Raw genomic sequence first — 22,286 nt, 5'->3', positions numbered from 1 at the left:
ATGCAATGTCACGGCAACCAAAAAACGTAATTCTGGCGTTTCGGATTTTTTTCTCATTACGCCGTTTAGCGATCAGGTTAATGCTTTTTTTTATTGATAGATCAGGCGATTCTGAACGCGGCGATACCAAATATGTGTAGGTTTGATTTTTTTTTTATTGATTTATTTTGATTGGGGCGAAAGGGGGGTGATTTAAACTTTTATGTTTTTTTTATTTTTTTCACTTTTTTTTTTTAATTTTGCCATGCTTCAATAGCCTCCATGGGAGGCTAGAAGCTGGCACAACTCGATCGCCTCTGCTACATAACAGCGATCATCAGATCGCTGATATGCAGCAGAAAATCAGGTGTGCTGTGAGCGCCGACCACAGGGTGGCGCTCACAGCTACCGGCGATCAGTAACCATAGAGGTCTCAAGGACCTCTATGGTTACAATACTGAAGCATCGCTGACCCCCGATCATGTGACGGGGGTCGGCGAGGACGTCATTTCCGGCCGCCCGGCCGGATGCGGTAGTTAAATGCCGCTGTCTGCGTTTGACAGCGGCATTTAACTAGTTAATAGCGGCGGGTGAATCGCGATTTCACCCGCCGCTATTGCGGGCACATGTCAGCTGTTCAAAACAGCTGACATGTCCCGGCTTTGATGCGGGCTCACCGCGGAGCCCTGCATCAAAGCAGGGGACCTGACGTCGGATGTACTATCCCGTCCGACGTCAGGAAGGGGTTAATAGCCTGGGAAGCTCCATGGGTATTACCCCCTTCCCAGGATATAAACATCTACCCCCAGCCGTCGGCTTTTCCTCTGTTGGTTAAGAAAATTAGGTGGGAACCCATGCCATTTTTTTCAGAAAAATAATCTTTTAATAATTAAATATTTGTACAGAAAGCTGCACACACACTGTACTAATTGTATTTGTCACTGACATCTGTATATTTACCTATTCTATATGTATTTACTGTGTGTAATCCATCTCTTCTATCCTGTCGGCTCCTGCTGAGATTTCACATTTCACTGTACACGGCTGTTGAATTGACGAATTTTTATGTATGTATGTATGTATGTATGTATGTATGTATGTATGTATGTATGTATGTATATATATATATATATACACAGTACAGATCAAAAGTTTGGAAACACCTCATTTAAAGATTTTTCTGTATTTTCATGACTATGAAAATTGTAAATTCACACTGAAGGCATCAAAACTATGAATTAACACATTTGGAATTATATACTTTAAAAAGTGTGAAAAAACTGAAATTATGTCTTATATTCTAGGTTCTTCAAAGTAGCCACCTTTTGCTTTGATGACTGCTTTGCACACTCTTGGCATTCTCTTGATGAGCTTCAAGAGGTAGTCACCGGAAATGGTTTTCACTTCACAGGTGTGCCCTGTCAGGTTTAATAAGTGGGATTTCTTGCCTTATAAATGGATTTGGGACCATCAGTTGTGTTGTGCAGATGTCTGGTGGATACACAGCTGATAGTCCTACTGAATAGACTGTTAGAATTTGTATTATGGCAAGAAAAAAGAAGCTAAGTAAAGAAAAACGAGTGGCCATCATTACTTTAAGAAATGAAGGTCAGTCAGTCCGAAAAATTGGGAAAACTTTGAAAGTGTCCCCAAGTGCAGTTGCAAAAACCATCAAGCGCTACAAAGAAACTGGCTCACGTGAGGACCGCCCTAGCGAAGGAAGACCAAGAGTCACCTCTGCTTCTGAGGATAAGTTTATCCGAGTCACCAGCCTCAGAAATTGCAGGTTAACAGCAGCTTAGATTAGAGACCAGGTCAATGCCACACAGAGTTCTAGCAGCAGACACATCTCTACAACTGTTAAGAGGAGACTTTGTGCAGCAGGCCTTCATGGTAACCACTGCTAAGGACAGGCAACAAGCAGAAGAGACTTGTTTGGGCTAAAGAACACAAGGAATGGACAACAGACCAGTGGAAATCTGTGCTTTGGTCTGATGAGTCCAAATTTGAGATCTTTGGTTCCAACCACCATGTCTTTGTGTTACGCAGAAAAGGTGAACGGATGGACTCTACATGCCTGGTTCCCACCGTGAAGCATGGAGGAGGAGGTGTGATGGTGTGGGGGTGCTTTGCTGGTGAGACTGTTGGGGATTTATTCAAAATTGATGGCATACTAAACCAACATGGCTACCACAGCATCTTGCAGCGGCATGCTATTCCATCTGGTTTGCATTTAGTTGGACCATCATTTATTTTTCAACAGGACAAGGACCCCAAACACACCTCCAGGCTGTGTAAGGGCTATTTGACCAAGAAGGAGAGTGATGGTGTGCTACGCCAGATGACCTGGCCTCCACAGTCACCAGACCTGAACCCAATCGAGATGGTTTGGGGTGAGCTGGACCACAGAGTGAAGGCAAAGGGGCCAACAAGTGCTAAGCATCTCTGGGAACTCCTTCAAGATTGTTGGAAGACCATTCCCGGTGACTACCTCTTGAAGAGAATGCCAAGAATGTGCAAAGCAGTCATCAAAGCAAAAGGTGGCTACTTTGAAGAACCTAGAATATAAGACATAGTTTCAGTTGTTTCACACTTTTTTGTTAAGTATATAATTCCACATGTGTTAATTCATAGTTTTGATGCCTTCAATGTGAATGTACAATTTTCATAGTCATGAAAATACAGAAAAATCTTTAAATGAGAAAGTGTGTCCAAACTTTTGATCTGTACTGTATTAATATATATTCTATTCTAACCTGTCACTGTGATTTTACAGGAAGTATTTTTTTCTCTGAAGACACTCAATGTTATTAGCATGCACAAAGACACAAGCTAGCCCCAAAAACGTGTGAAAAAAAAGCACCAAAAAAATGCACTTTAGCCTTGCTTCTTTCCTACCAAAAAATTGGGTTTTGCTGCAGAAAATAAAAGCAGCAAAAATGCCCAGTGTGAACATACCCTAATAGAAAGACATCACCACTTCTGTATTTATCACCCACTCCTGGGTTTTGCTGATGTAAAATACTGACCAAGTACTGAATGTGTGAACAGAGCCTATGACAATCAGTTTGGTGTATGAAAATATGTCTTTGCTGTTTTCATAAAGCCTTGTTCACGTCAACGCTTTTTTCTCTTCAAATATACTGTCCATTTTATAAAGCTACAACACTCGGACCTATACAAGTCCTTTGGGATTTTCAAACATCTGTCTTTTTTTGTTTTTTTTTACAAACCTGTGTTCCTGGCTGAAGAAAAACAAAGTATGACTATTCTAGTTCAGCCATTCAAGTTTTTGGGAGTGGGTATATAATAATAATAATAATAATAATAATAATAATAATAATAATAATAATAATAAATGCTTACAGAAGCCATCCATTTGCTGTTTTTCAGACATGTGATTTTTTTCCTGTGAGGATATGGTGGGGTGAATGTAGCCTTAATGACTTATTGCCATAATTGTGTCTTACAGCTAAATCAAATAAGTAGAATGAAAATTAAAACCTTTTACTTCAACGAGTATGAGAAAAAGAAGTTTGTGAGCAACCAGCAGAAAAAGAACACGAACTGGGAAAAAGAACATGAGACTTTCATCACAAATCTTCAGCTAAACGAGAGGAAAGGAACAAATCCCACCATGTTACATGAAGACACGGTGCTCAACCCGAGCTCCCCGCCATGTAAGCCGCACTCCGGGCAGCAACAACAGTGACACCGTGTGGACGACTGACAACTAGCACCCGCTAACAGAACTGATGCACAGAATGGAACATGACCTCAAGTAACAGCAAACTCCACCATGAGCAGCTGTTTGCATTCCCTACTGTCCTGCTATTAAACTCACCGAACAGCAACAGCAATTTCAGCTGGGTTACATTAGGACGGATATATTTTCAGTCCATATGCCGTCCTTATTCACAGTGCACGCTGACCCATGTTATCTTCCTTACTTATATAGCGCCATTAATTCCACTGCTAATCTAGATTCCCTAGCAGTATGTCTGAGGCTGGGAGGAAACCCATTCAAATATGGAGAGAAAGAGAACATACAAACTCCTTGCAGATGTTGTCCTTGGTGGGATTTGAACCCAGGTCAAGGCTGCCGTGCTAACCACTGAGCCACCGTGCTGCCCAATGTCAAGGTGTTTATGCACAATTGATTTTCCTAAGACTTGTTTGAAGAAAAAAAAATATCACAGCAAACATTACTCTTGTGCAGACAGATCCTATAGCCCGCCGCGATTCAGGGGAGCGCACGGAGACGTGGCCGGTCTGAGATCGGCACCTGAACACAGCCTTATTACACAACTGCCGACATAAGCTCAGGGACAAAATAGACGCAAGACTGCTTCAAAGAGATGTTCTTAAATGGTTAAAATTAGAAAGTGCTTGTAAAAATCAACTTTGCAATTTATCTCTTCTTAAATACCCTCTCCTTTATTAAGAATGGAGGGGTTTTAAATTCTACAGGTTGTCGCCTAAGCTACCGGCCACCTCTGCAGTCTCAGAGTAGTCATTAGTCAAGGAGGGTGCGCCACTTTCAGGCTTTGTGCTTGAGGCCTCTATCACATGTCCTGATATTATCCGTGTACATGTGTCATTCATGTGTGCCGCCTGTGCATAGGTGTGTGCCGCCTGTGCATAGGTGTGTGCCGCCTGTGCATAGGTATGAGCCGTCTGTGCATAGGTATGAGCCGCCTGTGCATAGGTATGAGCCGCCTGTGCCTGGGTGTGTGCCGCCTGTGCCTGGGTGTGTGCCGCCTGTGCCTGGGTGTGTGCCGCCTGTGCCTGGGTGTGTGCCGCCTGTGCCTGGGTGTGTGCCGCCTGTGCCTAGGTGTGTGCCGTCTGTGCCTAGGTGTGTGCCGTCTATGTGCCACGCACTGGAAAATAATGCAGAATAGAAATTACAGATGTTTTGGGATTAAAAGAAATCTGTCACCACATTTGACATAAACTGCTGAAAACAGTCCTATGTGGGTACCTCATATCAGCTGTGCTGTTGCTGAGAAATCCTCTTTGACCACTTTATATAAATGACCTCTTCCAGGCTATGGGGAGGATGGTGCCTGGAAGATAACTCTGCCTCCAGAGATTATTATATATAGTGTCATGTGTAATGGTCGCCAGTGTCACGTGTAATGGTCGCCAGTGTCATGTGTAATGGCCGCCAGTGTCATGTGTAATGGCTGCCAGTGTCATCTGTAATGGCTGCCAGTGTCATGTGTAATGGCTGCCAGTGTCATGTGTAATGGCTGCCAGTGTCATCTGTAATGGCTGCCAGTGTCATCTGTAATGGCCGCCAGTGTCATGTGTAATGGCTGCCAGTGTCATCTGTAATGGCTGCCAGTGTCATGTGTAATGGCTGCCAGTGTCATGTGTAATGGCTGCCAGTGTCACGTGTAATGGTCGCCAGTGTCACGTGTAATGGTCGCCAGTGTCACGTGTAATGGCTGCCAGTGTCATCTGTAATGGCTGCCAGTGTCATGTGTAATGGCCGCCAGTGTCATGTGTAATGGCTGCCAGTGTCACGTGTAATGGTCGCCAGTGTCACGTGTAATGGCTGCCAGTGTCACGTGTAATGGTCGCCAGTGTCACGTGTAATGGCCGCCAGTGTCACGTGTAATGGCCGCCAGTGTCATGTGTGATGGCCGCTCTCCTGATCTCCCTGCAGAGCTGTGTGTGATTATACCTGACACATCTGTAGGGGCCTATCAGCTTCCATCTCACAGGCAGGGTTGCAATACTGTTGTAATACAGCAGAGCTCAAGAGCTGCAAAAACTGTGTTTGCTAATAGACAAATGTCATTTCTCCTGTTCGGTGTTGGTTACTTGTCTCACTGGTAACTCCCCCTTCATGTAAAACAAACTCTGGAGGCAGAGTTATATTCCAGGCAGAATCTTCCCTATTGCCTGGAAGACCTAATTTACATAAAGTGATAAAAGGTGATTTATCCACAACAAGGCATCTGATAGGAGACACACAGGTAGGACTTTTTGGCAATGGAATGCTGAAAAAATGCTCATATCAATAATTTAGATAGGTCAAATGTGGTGACAGATTCTCTTTAACCCCTTTATCCCATATGACGTACTATCCCGTCGAGGTGACCTAGGACTTAATTCCCATGGACAGGATACTATGTCATACGCAATCAGCTGCACTCACGGGGGAGCGCAGCCAGGTATCAGCTGATTATCACAGCTGACACCCGGCACTATGTGCCAGGAGCAGTCACGGGTCCGCCCCCGGCATGTTAACCCCTGGAACACTGTGATCAAACAAGATCGCAGCGTTCCGGTGGCATAGGGAAGCATCATTCAGGGAGGGGGCTCCCTGCGTGCTTCCCTCAGAACAATGTGTATGATCGCTTTGTTCCCAGGGTCTCCTCCCTGCAGGCCCCCGGATCCAAGATGGCTGCGGGGTCCTTCTGGGTCCTGCAGGGAGGTGGCTTCTCAGTGCGTGCTGAGAGCAGGCGCCGGCAGTGCCTGTCAGATTGCTGATCTGACACAGTGCACTGCAAAGCATCAGATCAGCGATCTGACTTTATGCAGTGATGTCCCACACTGGGACAATGTAAAAAAAAAAAAAACACACAACATGTGTAAAAATATTTTTAAAAAATTCCTAAATAAAGAAATGTATTTTTTGGAAAAATATATTTTTTTCTTTATGTAAATAAAAACAATAAAAGTACACATATTTAGTATTGCCACGTCTGTAACGACCTGACCTATAACTGTCCCACTAGTTAACCCCTTCAGTGAACACCATAAAAAATAAAAAAAACGAGGCAAAAAACAACGCTTTATCATCATACCGCCGAACAAAAAGTGGAATAACAAGGGATCAAAAAGACAGATTGAGGCTATGTGCACACTTTGCGGGGTTGATAAATCTGCAGGGCAAAACCGCTGCGGTTATCCCTGCAGATTTATTGCGGTTTGTTTTGCGGTTTCCGCTGCGGGTTTACTCCTATACTATTGATGCTGCATATGCAGCAATATGCAGCATCAATAGTAATGTTAAAAATAATAAAAATTGGTTATATACTCACCCTCTGACGTCCCGATCTCCTCGGCGCTGCACGCGGCGGTCCGGTTCCAAAGATGATGTGCGAGAAGGACCCTTCGTGACGTCACGGTCATGTGACCGCGGCGTCATCTCAGGCCCTGCTCGCACAGCAACCCAGACCGGCCGGCCGCATGCAGCGCTGAGAGGTGAGTATATCATCATTTTTTATTTTAATTCTTTTTTTCTTTTTTTACACTATTTATGGTTCCCAGGGCCTGGAGGAGAGTCTCCTCTCCTCCACCCCGGGTAGCAACCGCACATTATCCGCTTACTTCCCGCATCGTGGGCACAGCCACATGCAGGAAAGTAAGCGGATCAATGCATTCCTATGGGTGCAGAATCGCTGCGATTCTGCACAAAGAAGTGACATGCTGCGGGTTGTAAACCGCTGCGTTTCTGCGCGGTTTTTCCCGCAGCATGTGCACAGCGGTTTGCGGTTTCCATAGGGTTTACATGTAACTGTAAACGCTATGGAAACTGCTGGGGACCCGCAGCATCAAAATCACCGTGGATCCGTGGTAAAACCCGCAAAGTGTGAACATGGCCTTAAATAAACATGGCACCGCTGAAAACGTCATCTTGTCTCACAAAAAACGAGCTGCCATACAGCATCATCAGCGAAAAAAATAAAAAAGTTATAGCCCTCAGAATAAAGTGATGCAAAAATAATTTTTTTCATATAAAATAGTTTTTATTTTATGAAAAAGCCAAAACAAAAAAATACATATATAAATGAGGTATTGCTGTAATCGTACTGACCCGAAGAATAAAACTGCTTTATCCATTTTACCAAACGTGGAACGGTATAAACGTCCCCCCAAAAGAAATTCATGGATTGCTGGTTTTTGTTCATTCTGGTTTTTGTTGATTCAAATCGTAATAAAAAGCAATCAAAAAATGCCACGTGCCCGAAAATGTTACAAATAAAAATGTCAACTCGTCCTGCAAAAAACAAGACCTCACATTACTCTGTGGGCCAAAATATGGAAAAATTATAGCTCTCAAAATATGGAGACGCAAAAACTATTTTTTTGCAATAAAAAGCGTCTTTTAATGTGTGACGGCTGCCAATCATAAAAATCTGCTAAAAAACAGCTATAAATAGTACCGTATTTTCCGGCGTATAAGACGACTTTTTAACCCCCGAAAATCTTCTTAAAAGTCGGGGGTCGTCTTATACGCCGGGAATCGTCGTGTACGCCGGTGTATATGGTGGGTGGGGAGGGGGAGTGATCCTGATGACGAGGGGGCGTCTCACAGGAAAGTGAGTAATCCCCATTACCTTATCCTAGCGGTGCAGCGTGGGGGTGTCAGTGCTGGGAGCGGCGGCGGCTGTGTTCTGGTGCGGCGGCTCCTCTTCTGTGTGGGGCCTCTGTGCTGTGAGGTGGCGGCGGCAGCGGCGTATCTTTATCCAGTTGGGGCTCCTCCGGCATCTCCTTAGCCCTGGAGGCCCCGCCGCAACTCCATCGGTGCAATGTGGTGGCCTCCGGGAAAATGGCCGCTGCTCAGATTCAGATCTCGTGTCCCGAGATTTCGGGACGAGATCTGAATCTGAGCAGCGGCCATTTTCCCGGAGGCCACCGCATCGCACCTATTGAGCTGCCTCCGGGAAAATGGCCGCTGCATTGCACCGATGGAGTTGCGGCGGGGCCTCCAGGGCTAAGGAGATGCCGGAGGAGCCCCAACTGGATAAAGATATGCCGCCGCCACCTCACAGCACAGAGGCCCCACACAGAAGAGGAGCCGCCGCACCAGAGCACAGCAGCCGCCGCACCAGAGCACAGCAGCCGCCGCCGCCACTCCCAGCACTGAGACCCCCACGCTGCACCGCTACGATAAGGTAATGGGGGATACTCACTTTCCTGTGAGACGCCCCCTCGGCATCAGGATCACTCCCCCCCCCCCCCCAAAAGGCACATATTCACCGGCCCTATAAGACGACATAGGGTGTATAAGAAGACCCCCGACTTTTAAGAAGATTTTATATTTTAACTGGTAAAGTTGGGGGGTCGTCTTATACGCCCAGTCGTCTTATACGCCGGAAAATACGGTAAATCAAACCCCCCTTCATCACTCCCTTAGTTAGGGAAAAATATTAAAATTAAAGAAATGTATTTATTTCTATTTTCCCATTAGGGTTAGGCTAAAGTTAGGGTTTGGATTACGTTTACGGTTGGGATTAGGGTTAGGGGTGTGTCAGGGTTAGGGGTGTGGTTAGGGTTGAGATTATGGTTAGGGGTGTGTTGGGGTTGGGGTTATAATTGGGGGGTTTCCACTGTTTAGGCACATCAGGGCTCTCCAAATGCGACATGGCGTCCTCTCTCAATTCCAGCCAATTCTGCTTTGAAAGAGTAAAACAGCGCTCCTTCCCTTCCGAGCTCTGCTGTGCGCCCAAACAGTGGTCCCCCCCAACATATGGGGTATCAGCGTACTCAGGACAAATTTAACAACAACTTTTGTGGTCTAATTTCTCCTGCTACCCTTAGGAAAAAAAAATTGGGGGGCTAAAAAAATCATTTTTTGGGGAAAAAATGTTTTATTTTCACAGTTCTGCATTATAAACTGTAATGAAACACTTGGGGGTTCAAAGTTCTCACAACACATCTAGATAAGTTCTTTGGGGGATCTAGTTTCCAATATGGGGTCACTTATGGGGCGTTTCTACTGTTTAGGTACATCAGGGTCTCTGCAAAAGCAACTTGACGCCCACAGACCAATCCATCTAAGTCTGCATTACAAATGGCGCTCCTTCCCTTCCGAGCTCTGCCATGCGCCCAAACGGTGGTTCCCCCCCACATATGGGGTATCAGCGTACTCAGGAAAAATTGCACAACATCTTTTGGGGACTAATTTCCCCTGTTACCCTTGGGAAAAATTGGGGCAAAAAGATCATTTTGTGAAAAAATATGATTTTTTTATTTTTACGGCTCTACATTATAAACTTCTGTGAAGCACTTGGGGGTTCAAAGTGCTCACCACACATCTGGATAAATTCCTTAGGGGGGTCTACTTTCCAAAATGTTGTCACTTGTGGGAGGGTTCCACTGTTTAGGCACATCAGGGGCTCTCCAAACTCAACATGGTGTCCCATCTCAATTCCAGCCAATTTTGCATTGAAAAGTCAAACGGCGCTCCTTCCCTTCCGAGCTCTGCCATGCACCCAAACAGTGGTTTACCCCCACATATGGGGTATCAGCATACTCAGGTCAAATTGTACAACAACTTTTTGGGTCCAATTTCTACTGTTACCCTAAGTAAAATAAAACAAATTGGATCTGAAGTAAATTTTTTGTGAAAAAGTTAAATGTTCATTTTTTTAAACATTCCAAAAATTCCTGTGAAACACCTGAAAGGTTAATAAACTTCTTGAATGTGGTTTTGAGCACCTTGAGGGGTGCAGTTTTTAGAATGGTGTCACTTTTGGGCATTTTCTGTCATATAGACCCCTCAAAATGACTTCAAATGTGATGTGGTCCCTAAAAAAAATGGTGTTGTAAAAATGAGAAATCGCTGGTCAACTTTTAACCCTTATAACTCCCTAGCAAAAAAAAAAAAATTGGTTCCAAAATTGTGCTGATGTAAAGTAGACATGTGGGAAATGTTACTTATTAAGTATTTTGTGTGACATATCTCTGTGATTTTAGGGTATGAAAATTCAAAGTTGGAAAATTGCAAAATTTTCAAAATTGTCACCAAATTTCCATTTTTTTTTCACAAATAAACGCAAGTAATGTCGAGGAAATTTTACCACTATCATGAAGTACAATATGTCATGAGAAAACAGTGTCAGGCCGGTTTCACACGTCAGTGGCTCCGGTACGTGTAGTGACAGTTTCCCCACGTACCAGAGACACTGACTCACGTAGATACATTAAAATGAATGTGTCTCTGCACATGTCAGCATGTTTTCACGGACCGTGTGTCTATGTGCAAAACACGGAGACATGTCAGCGTTCGTGGGAGCGCACGGATCACATAGACCCATTAAAGTCAATGGGTGCGTGTAAACATGTGTGCTTTTTTAAAGTCATAGGGTTAAAATTGAAACAAATTGTTTCAAAACATGGACACGGACAGAACACGGATGGCCTATGTGCACACGGATAACTCCGTGACCGTTTCTTCACGTACCGGAAAAATCTGGACGTGTGAGACTGGCCTCAGAATCACCGGGATCCATGGAAGCGTTCCAGAATTATAACCTCATAAAGGGACAGTGGTCAGAATTGTAGGGCTCTGTGCACAAGATGCGGATTTTGCTGCGGGTCCGCAGCAGTTTTCCATGCGGTGTACAGTACAATGTAAACCTATGGGAAAGCGAAAACGCTGTGCCCATGCTGCGGAAAAAAACGCGCGGAAACGTAGCGGTTTACATTCCTCAGCATGTCAATTCTTTCTGTGGAATCCGCAGCGGTTTTACACCTGCTCCATAATAGAAAACCGCAGGTGTAAAACCGCAGTGGAATCCGCACAAAAACCGCGGTAAATCCGCAGGAAAAATGCAGTGTTTTTGCCCTGCGGATTTATCAAATCCGCTGCAGGAAAATCCGCAGTGGACCATTCTACGTGTGCACATACCTTAAAAATTGGCCCAGTCATTAACATTCAAACCACCCTTGGGGGTTAAAGGGAACCTGTCACCCCGTTTTTTGAAGATGAGCTAAAAATAGCGTTAAATAGGGGTAGAGCTGGACGTTACGTTAGTGTCTTTGTGTGCCTTTATTACCCACCTCTGCTGCTGAAATACCTTTGTAAAGTTGCCGTTTTCTGCTGTCACTCACGCTGGTCTGGTCCTATGGGCATGGTGACAGCACTGTTTCTCCCCCAGAATCCTGCTCATCATTACGTTGGTGGCGTAGTGGTGTGCTCATGTCCAAAAGGCGAATCCACTGCCCAGGTGATGAAAAACAGCACGATCTGCGCTATTCAGCCATGTACCGGTGGGCGCGGCCATCTTTCCTGTGGCCGCGCGTGCGCAGATTGAGCGACTTGAGCGACAGCAGAAAACGGCGACTTTACAAAGGTATTTCGGCAGCATAGGTGGGTAATAAAGGCACACAAAGACACTAATGTAACGCCCAGCTCTGCCCCTATTTAACGCTATTTTTAGCTCATCTTCAAAAAACAGGGTGACAGGTTCCCTTTAAAGATGTGCAAAGATAGATAGTTACATCTATAGATAGCTATCTCTCTATGCACATCTTTAAAGGGGTTCCCTCATGAACAAAGTACAATTTAATCAAAAGATCTTGGAATAATAATTTCCACAACTGGATGTTTAAATAAAATGTTCCTGTGCCGAGATAATCTTATAAATGTGCCCCTGATCACACCACAGCTCCTGGGCAGGGGGGACGCAAAAGAGAGGATACAGACATTACAGCACAGGATTGCAGCGGATTCTTTTTGGGAGGTAAAACATTTCCCCGCCTCTTTTTAAACAATGGGTTTTTTTTCCAATCAAAGAATCAGCTGTGATCCCCCGCTATATCTGTACACTATTTTTTGTCCTCCCCTGCCCAGGAGCTGTGGTATGATTAGACCATGTTTCTGCACCAACAGACACAGCCATTACACAGTACACAGCAGGGACACATTTATAAGATTATCTCAGCACAGGAACATTATATTTAAACACATCCAATTGTGGAAATTATTATTCCAAGATCTATTAATTAAAATGAACTGTTTGTGGAAATCCCCTAAACATCTGTAGTTTGTATTCCAGTACGTGACACATGGACATCACTGTATGTAATCTGTGTGCACATGTGTGGGACGTATTGACATCTGGTCAGATTTGGAAAATGAGGCTCGGTCATGAACGTACAAAGCGGCTCGGTCCTTACAGGGTTAAACTAAAAAGAAATACTCTGAACTTTGTAAAAATTTTCTGAGACCAGTAACTATACTATAGTATAGTACTATAGAGCGCAGTACTTACGTGTAACTGCTGATCGCCGGTACTATAGAGTGCAGTACTTACGTGTAACTGCCGATCGCTGGTACTATAGAGCGCAGTACTTACGTGTAACTGCTGATCGCTTGTACTATAGAGCGCAGTACTTACGTGTAACTGCTGATCGCCGGTACTATAGAGTGCAGTACTTACGTGTAACTGCTGATCGCTTGTACTATAGAGCACAGTACTTACGTGTAACTGCTGATCGCTTGTACTATAGAGCACAGTACTTACGTGTAACTGCTGATCGCTTGTACTATAGAGCACAGTACTTACGTGTAACTGCTGATCGCTTGTACTATAGAGCGCAGTACTTACGTGTAACTGCTGATCGCTGGTACTATAGAGCGCGGTACTTACGTGTAACTGCTGATCACTGGTACTATAGAGCGCGGTACTTACGTGTAACTGCTGATCGCTTGTACTATAGAGCGCAGTACTTACGTGTAACTGCTGATCGCTTGTACTATAGAGCGCAGTACTTACGTGTAACTGCTGATCGCTTGTACTATAGAGCGCAGTACTTACGTGTAACTGCTGATCGCTTGTACTATAGAGCGCAGTACTTACGTGTAACTGCTGATCGCTTGTACTATAGAGCACAGTACTTACGTGTAACTGCTGATCGCTTGTACTATAGAGCACAGTACTTACGTGTAACTGCTGATCGCTGGTACTATAGAGCGCAGTACTTACGTGTAACTGCTGATCGCTGGTACTATAGAGCGCAGTACTTACGTGTAACTGCTGATCGCTTGTACTATAGAGCCCAGTACTTACGTGTAACTGCTGATCGCTGGTACTATAGAGCGCAGTACTTACGTGTAACTGCTGATCGCTTGTACTATAGAGCACAGTACTTACGTGTAACTGCTGATCGCTGGTACTATAGAGCACAGTACTTACGTGTAACTGCTGATCGCTTGTACTATAGAGCACAGTACTTACGTGTAACTGCTGATCGCTGGTACTATAGAGCACAGTACTTACATGTAACTGCTGATCGCTGGTACTATAGAGCGCGGTACTTACGTGTAACTGCTGATCGCTTGTACTATAGAGCACAGTACTTACATGTAACTGCTGATCGCTTGTACTATAGAGCGCAGTACTTACGTGTAACTGCTGATCGCTTGTACTATAGAGCACAGTACTTACGTGTAACTGCTGATCGCTTGTACTATAGAGCGCAGTACTTACGTGTAACTGCTGATCGCTTGTACTATAGAGCACAGTACTTACGTGTAACTGCTGATCGCTTGTACTATAGAGCACAGTACTTACATGTAACTGCTGATCGCTTGTACTATAGAGCACAGTACTTACGTGTAACTGCTGATCGCTGGTACTATAGAGCACAGTACTTACGTGTAACTGCTGATCGCTTGTACTATAGAGCACAGTACTTACGTGTAACTGCCGATCGCTTGTACTATAGAGCGCAGTACTTACGTGTAACTGCCGATCGCTTGTACTATAGAGCACAGTACTTACGTGTAACTGCTGATCGCTGGTACTATAGAGCACAGTACTTACGTGTAACTGCCGATCGCTTGTACTATAGAGCACAGTACTTACGTGTAACTGCTGATCGCTGGTACTATAGAGCACAGTACTTACGTGTAACTGCTGATCGCTTGTACTATAGAGCACAGTACTTACGTGTAACTGCTGATCGCTTGTACTATAGAGCGCAGTACTTACGTGTAACTGCCGATCGCTTGTACTATAGAGCGCAGTACTTACATGTAACTGCTGATCGCTGGTACTATAGAGCGCAGTACTTACATGTAACTGCTGATCGCTGGTACTATAGAGCGCGGTACTTACGTGTAACTGCTGATCGCTGGTACTATAGAGCGCAGTACTTACGTGTAACTGCTGATCGCTTGTACTATAGAGCGCAGTACTTACATGTAACTGCTGATCGCTGGTACTATAGAGCACAGTACTTACATGTAACTGCTGATCGCTTGTACTATAGAGCGCAGTACTTACGTGTAACTGCTGATCGCTTGTACTATAGAGCACAGTACTTACATGTAACTGCTGATCGCTTGTACTATAGAGCGCGGTACTTACGTGTAACTGCTGATCGCTGGTACTATAGAGCACAGTACTTACGTGTAACTGCTGATCGCTGGTACTATAGAGCACAGTACTTACGTGTAACTGCTGATCGCTGGTACTATAGAGCGCGGTACTTACGTGTAACTGCTGATCACTGGTACTATAGAGCGCGGTACTTACGTGTAACTGCTGATCGCTTGTACTATAGAGCGCAGTACTTACGTGTAACTGCTGATCGCTTGTACTATAGAGCACAGTACTTACGTGTAACTGCTGATCGCTTGTACTATAGAGCGCAGTACTTACGTGTAACTGCTGATCGCTTGTACTATAGAGCACAGTACTTACGTGTAACTGCTGATCGCTGGTACTATAGAGCGCAGTACTTACGTGTAACTGCTGATCGCTTGTACTATAGAGCACAGTACTTACGTGTAACTGCTGATCGCTGGTACTATAGAGCGCGGTACTTACGTGTAACTGCTGATCACTGGTACTATAGAGCGCGGTACTTACGTGTAACTGCTGATCGCTTGTACTATAGAGCACAGTACTTACATGTAACTGCTGATCGCTTGTACTATAGAGCACAGTACTTACGTGTAACTGCTGATCGCTGGTACTATAGAGCGCAGTACTTACGTGTAACTGCTGATCGCTTGTACTATAGAGCGCAGTACTTACATGTAACTGCTGATCGCTTGTACTATAGAGCACGGTACTTACATGTAACTGCTGATCGCTTGTACTATAGAGCACAGTACTTACGTGTAACTGCTGATCGCTGGTACTATAGAGCGCAGTACTTACGTGTAACTGCTGATCGCTGGTACTATAGAGCGCGGTACTTACGTGTAACTGCTGATCGCTGGTACTATAGAGCGCAGTACTTACGTGTAACTGCTGATCGCTGGTACTATAGAGCGCGGTACTTACGTGTAACTGCTGATCGCTTGTACTATAGAGCGCAGTACTTACGTGTAACTGCTGATCGCTTGTACTATAGAGCGCAGTACTTACGTGTAACTGCTGATCGCTTGTACTATAGAGCGCAGTACTTACGTGTAACTACTGATCGCTTGTACTATAGAGCGCAGTACTTACGTGTAACTGCTGATCGCTTGTACTATAGAGCGCAGTACTTACGTGTAACTGCTGATCGCTTGTACTATAGAGCACAGTACTTACATGTAACTGCTGATCGCTTGTACTATAGAGCGCAGTACTTACATGTAACTGCTGATCGCTTGTACTATAGAGCACAGTACTTACGTGTAACTGCTGATCGCTTGTACTATAGAGCACAGTACTTACGTGTAACTGCTGATCGCCGGTACTATAGAGCACAGTACTTACGTGTCACTGCTGATCGCTTGTACTATAGAGCACAGTACTTACGTGTAACTGCTGATCGCTTGTACTATAGAGCACAGTACTTACATGTAACTGCTGATCGCTTGTACTATAGAGCGCAGTACTTACATGTAACTGCTGATCGCTTGTACTATAGAGCGCAGTACTTACGTGTAACTGCTGATCGCTGGTACTATAGAGCGCGGTACTTACGTGTAACTGCTGATCGCTGGTACTATAGAGCGCAGTACTTACATGTAACTGCTGATCGCTGGTACTATAGAGCGCGGTACTTACGTGTAACTGCTGATCGCTGGTACTATAGAGCGCAGTACTTACGTGTAACTGCTGATCGCTTGTACTATAGAGCGCAGTACTTACATGTAACTGCTGATCGCTGGTACTATAGAGCGCAGTACTTACATGTAACTGCTGATCGCTTGTACTATAGAGCGCGGTACTTACGTGTAACTGCTGATCGCTGGTACTATAGAGCACAGTACTTACGTGTAACTGCTGATCGCTGGTACTATAGAGCACAGTACTTACGTGTAACTGCTGATCGCTGGTACTATAGAGCGCAGTACTTACGTGTAACTGCTGATCGCTTGTACTATAGAGCACAGTACTTACGTGTAACTGCTGATCGCTGGTACTATAGAGCGCGGTACTTACGTGTAACTGCTGATCACTGGTACTATAGAGCGCGGTACTTACGTGTAACTGCTGATCGCTTGTACTATAGAGCACAGTACTTACATGTAACTGCTGATCGCTTGTACTATAGAGCACAGTACTTACGTGTAACTGCTGATCGCTGGTACTATAGAGCGCAGTACTTACGTGTAACTGCTGATCGCTTGTACTATAGAGCGCAGTACTTACGTGTAACTGCTGATCGCTTGTACTATAGAGCACAGTACTTACGTGTAACTGCTGATCGCTGGTACTATAGAGCGCAGTACTTACGTGTAACTGCTGATCGCTGGTACTATAGAGCGCGGTACTTACGTGTAACTGCTGATCGCTGGTACTATAGAGCGCAGTACTTACGTGTAACTGCTGATCGCTGGTACTATAGAGCGCGGTACTTACGTGTAACTGCTGATCGCTTGTACTATAGAGCGCAGTACTTACGTGTAACTGCTGATCGCTTGTACTATAGAGCGCAGTACTTACGTGTAACTACTGATCGCTTGTACTATAGAGCGCAGTACTTACGTGTAACTGCTGATCGCTTGTACTATAGAGCGCAGTACTTACGTGTAACTGCTGATCGCTTGTACTATAGAGCACAGTACTTACATGTAACTGCTGATCGCTTGTACTATAGAGCGCAGTACTTACATGTAACTGCTGATCGCTTGTACTATAGAGCACAGTACTTACGTGTAACTGCTGATCGCTTGTACTATAGAGCACAGTACTTACGTGTAACTGCCGATCGCTTGTACTATAGAGCGCAGTACTTACGTGTCACTGCTGATCGCTTGTACTATAGAGCACAGTACTTACGTGTAACTGCTGATCGCTTGTACTATAGAGCACAGTACTTACATGTAACTGCTGATCGCTTGTACTATAGAGCGCAGTACTTACATGTAACTGCTGATCGCTTGTACTATAGAGCGCAGTACTTACGTGTAACTGCTGATCGCTTGTACTATAGAGCGCAGTACTTACGTGTAACTGCTGATCGCTTGTACTATAGAGCGCAGTACTTACGTGTAACTGCCGATCGCTTGTACTATAGAGCGCAGTACTTACGTGTAACTGCCGATCGCTTGTACTATAGAGCACAGTACTTACGTGTAACTGCTGATCGCTTGTACTATAGAGCGCAGTACTTACGTGTAACTGCTGATCGCTTGTACTATAGAGCGCAGTACTTACGTGTAACTGCTGATCGCTTGTACTATAGAGCGCAGTACTTACGTGTAACTGCTGATCGCTTGTACTATAGAGCGCAGTACTTACGTGTAACTGCTGATCGCCGGTACTATAGAGCACAGTACTTACGTGTAACTGCTGATCGCTTGTACTATAGAGCGCAGTACTTACGTGTAACTGCCGATCGCTTGTACTATAGAGCACAGTACTTACGTGTAACTGCTGATCGCTTGTACTATAGAGCGCAGTACTTACGTGTAACTGCTGATCGCTTGTACTATAGAGCACAGTACTTACATGTAACTGCTGATCGCTTGTACTATAGAGCGCAGTACTTACGTGTAACTGCTGATCGCTTGTACTATAGAGCACAGTACTTACGTGTAACTGCTGATCGCTTGTACTATAGAGCGCAGTACTTAAGTGTAACTGCTGATCGCTTGTACTATAGAGCACAGTACTTACGTGTAACTGCTGATCGCTTGTACTATAGAGCACAGTACTTACATGTAACTGCTGATCGCTTGTACTATAGAGCACAGTACTTACGTGTAACTGCTGATCGCTTGTACTATAGAGCGCAGTACTTACGTGTAACTGCCGATCGCTTGTACTATAGAGCGCAGTACTTACATGTAACTGCTGATCGCTGGTACTATAGAGCGCAGTACTTACATGTAACTGCTGATCGCTGGTACTATAGAGCGCGGTACTTACGTGTAACTGCTGATCGCTGGTACTATAGAGCGCAGTACTTACGTGTAACTGCTGATCGCTTGTACTATAGAGCGCAGTACTTACATGTAACTGCTGATCGCTGGTACTATAGAGCGCAGTACTTACATGTAACTGCTGATCGCTTGTACTATAGAGCGCAGTACTTACGTGTAACTGCTGATCGCTGGTACTATAGAGCACAGTACTTACATGTAACTGCTGATCGCTGGTACTATAGAGCGCAGTACTTACATGTAACTGCTGATCGCTTGTACTATAGAGCGCAGTACTTACATGTAACTGCTGATCGCTTGTACTATAGAGCGCAGTACTTACATGTAACTGCTGATCGCTGGTACTATAGAGCGCAGTACTTACATGTAACTGCTGATCGCTTGTACTATAGAGCGCAGTACTTACATGTAACTGCTGATCGCTGGTACTATAGAGCGCAGTACTTACATGTAACTGCCGATCGCTTGTACTATAGAGCACAGTACTTACGTGTAACTGCCGATCGCTTGTACTATAGAGCGCAGTACTTACGTGTAACTGCTGATCGCTTGTACTATAGAGCACAGTACTTACGTGTAACTGCTGATCGCTTGTACTATAGAGCACAGTACTTACGTGTAACTGCTGATCGCTTGTACTATAGAGCACAGTACTTACATGTAACTGCTGATCGCTTGTACTATAGAGCGCAGTACTTACGTGTAACTGCTGATCGCTTGTACTATAGAGCACAGTACTTACGTGTAACTGCTGATCGCTTGTACTATAGAGCGCAGTACTTACGTGTAACTGCTGATCGCTGGTACTATAGAGCGCAGTACTTACATGTAACTGCTGATCGCTGGTACTATAGAGCGCAGTACTTACATGTAACTGCTGATCGCTGGTACTATAGAGCGCAGTACTTACATGTAACTGCCGATCGCTTGTACTATAGAGCCCAGTACTTACATGTAACTGCTGATCGCTGGTACTATAGAGCCCAGTACTTACATGTAACTGCTGATCGCTGGTACTATAGAGCGCAGTACTTACATGTAACTGCTGATCGCTGGTACTATAGAGCGCAGTACTTACATGTAACTGCTGATCGCTGGTACTATAGAGCGCAGTACTTACATGTAACTGCCGATCGCTTGTACTATAGAGCACAGTACTTACGTGTAACTGCCGATCGCTTGTACTATAGAGCGCAGTACTTACGTGTAACTGCTGATCGCTTGTACTATAGAGCACAGTACTTACGTGTAACTGCTGATCGCTTGTACTATAGAGCACAGTACTTACGTGTAACTGCTGATCGCTTGTACTATAGAGCACAGTACTTACGTGTAACTGTGGTTTCAGGAGATCTTGCAGCAGAATGACTACACTTTCAATCATTGTGATATGTTGCAGCCCCCGTTGGGCACCGATGATTCCGGATCTCGGACAGTAACCAATCGACGGTGCTGCACAGGGTCCCAAAATATCTATCATTATGTAAAAGTGTAGTTGCCCTTTAAACTGGTTTTCTGGGCTCCAGAGCAAGTTGTGATGTGAGGACAGGAGTCTGGGAAACCTGCAGCCCGAGGGGCTGGAGAAATGAGGAGCTGTCAGTGGTGGAACCAGGCAGCCAATCAGACTGCAGCTCTCACACGAATATGCAAGCAGTAACCTGATTGGTTGTTGTGAACGCCTCCTTGAACTAGTGTAGTCACCAACTCAGTACGTTAGACTGGGATATACTGGAGCGTCTCTCATCAAGTGACTACAAATCCCAGCATCACCCACCAGCACTTCCACACCTCCGTATGTTTGGTTGGTTCCCCAGCCCATCACTTACCAGGACATCATGTGACTATCCCCTTTCATCCCGCCGAGAGCACAGCAGGTCACGTGATACGTATTTGTTGTGATGCTAGCGCCTCCTAGAGTCACGTGGAGTAGGGGGTGTGTCCGATGCGTTGTGCCCGCCCTCTCCGGAGCCGGTCTATGGGGAGAGCGGCCGCTCCTGGCTGTAGCGGGCTGGTGTCCCTGCTCTCCGCCGTGCCGTGTCTGTCCTGTCCGCAGATCGGTGCCGGAGACATGAGCAGCTCAGGGGCCGCCCTCCCGGCCACCACGGGTCCGGACACCTACAAAGGCTGGCTCTTCAAATGGACCAACTATCTGAAGGGATATCAGAGACGCTGGTTCGTGCTGAGCAATGGGCTGCTGTCTTATTACAGGTGAGTGACAAGCCGGGGATCTGACGGAGCCAGGATGTGATGGCGGAGGAGCCGGCGATCCGACAACTGACAGTGATGGGTCCTGCGATCCGACAGGTGACAGCGATGGGTCCTGGATCTGACAGGTGACAGCGATGGGTCCTGGATCTGACAGGTGACAGCAATGGGTCATGGATCTGACAGGTGACAGCGATGGGTCCTGGATCTGACAGGTGACAGCGATGGGTCCTGGATCTGACAGGTGACAGCGATGGGTCCTGGATCTGACAGGTGACAGCGATGGGTCCTGGATCTGACAGGTGACAGCGATGGGTCCTGGATCTGACAGGTGACAGCGATGGGTCCTGGATCTGACAGGTGACAGCGATGGGTCCTGGATCTGACAGGTGACAGCGATGGGTCCTGGATCTGACAGGTGACAGCGATGGGTCCTGGATCTGACAGGTGACAGTGATGGGTCCTGCGATCTGACAGGTGACAGTGATGGGTCCTGGATCTGTCAGCTGACAGCGATGGGTCCTGGATCTGACAGCTGGCAGCGATGGGTCCTGGATCTGACAGGTGACAGCGATGGGTCCTGGATCTGACAGGTGACAGCGATGGGTCCTGGATCTGACACGTGACAGCTATGGGTTCTGGATCTGACAGGTGACAGTGATGGGTCCTGAGATCTGAAAAGTGACAATGATGGGTTCAGGGATCCAACAGGTGACAGCAGAGACTTCAGTGATCTGTCAGTTCACAATGACGGTCTGCTCCTGTGATCCGACAGGTGACAATGATCGGTCCCGTAATCCAACAGGTGACAGCAGAAGGCGAGGTATTTGGTGTAGTGTGATTGCGGTGGTATTTAGGCAGTGTGGGGTGAAGTGTAACATCTTAGTGTGCAGTGGGGTGACATCATTTTATATGTTTCAATAAAATGACAAGTTTTTCTTTAGTTTGATAACAGATTTATAGACCTCGGTGGATGGCAGGACTGATTTAGTGAGGGCATGTGCACACGTTGCGGATTTCCTGC

General features: G+C 45.5%; 3 protein-coding genes across 7 annotated transcripts in view; 2 read left to right on the top strand and 1 right to left on the bottom strand.

The window, feature by feature from the left end:
* Nucleotides 1-3,867, top strand: part of C1H5orf52 (chromosome 1 C5orf52 homolog) — a 45,224-nt gene extending 41,357 nt beyond the window's left edge. For 2 of the 3 annotated variants that reach the window (XM_077291881.1, XM_077291872.1), the window contains one exon: nucleotides 3,452-3,867. In XM_077291881.1, the coding sequence (XP_077147996.1) occupies nucleotides 3,452-3,691 (240 nt within the window). In that variant the 3' untranslated portion in view covers nucleotides 3,692-3,867. The remainder of the gene's footprint in view (nucleotides 1-3,451) is intronic. The other variant, XM_077291891.1, reaches the window with a different exon arrangement.
* The window catches only part of DUSP18 (dual specificity phosphatase 18), a 67,722-nt gene extending 46,699 nt beyond the window's left edge, over nucleotides 1-21,023 (bottom strand). Inside the window, exon 1 of one of the 3 annotated variants that reach the window (XM_077291935.1) lies at nucleotides 20,884-21,023. The gene's annotated coding sequence lies outside the window, so the exon portion shown is untranslated. Of the gene's footprint in view, nucleotides 1-20,387; nucleotides 20,631-20,883 lie in introns of those variants that run through there. The other 2 variants (XM_077291926.1, XM_077291942.1) reach the window with 2 other exon arrangements.
* Nucleotides 20,896-22,286, top strand: part of OSBP2 (oxysterol binding protein 2) — a 377,818-nt gene continuing 376,427 nt past the window's right edge. Inside the window, exon 1 of the mRNA XM_077291739.1 lies at nucleotides 20,896-21,265. Within this exon, the coding sequence (XP_077147854.1) occupies nucleotides 21,000-21,265 (266 nt within the window). The 5' untranslated portion in view covers nucleotides 20,896-20,999. The remainder of the gene's footprint in view (nucleotides 21,266-22,286) is intronic.

The sequence above is a fragment of the Ranitomeya variabilis genome, chromosome 1 (genome assembly GCF_051348905.1).
Source record: "Ranitomeya variabilis isolate aRanVar5 chromosome 1, aRanVar5.hap1, whole genome shotgun sequence".
NCBI classification, from domain to species: domain Eukaryota; kingdom Metazoa; phylum Chordata; class Amphibia; order Anura; family Dendrobatidae; genus Ranitomeya; species Ranitomeya variabilis.
Note: the sequence above shows the minus strand (reverse complement) of the source record. Positions and strands in the feature narration are given on the sequence as shown.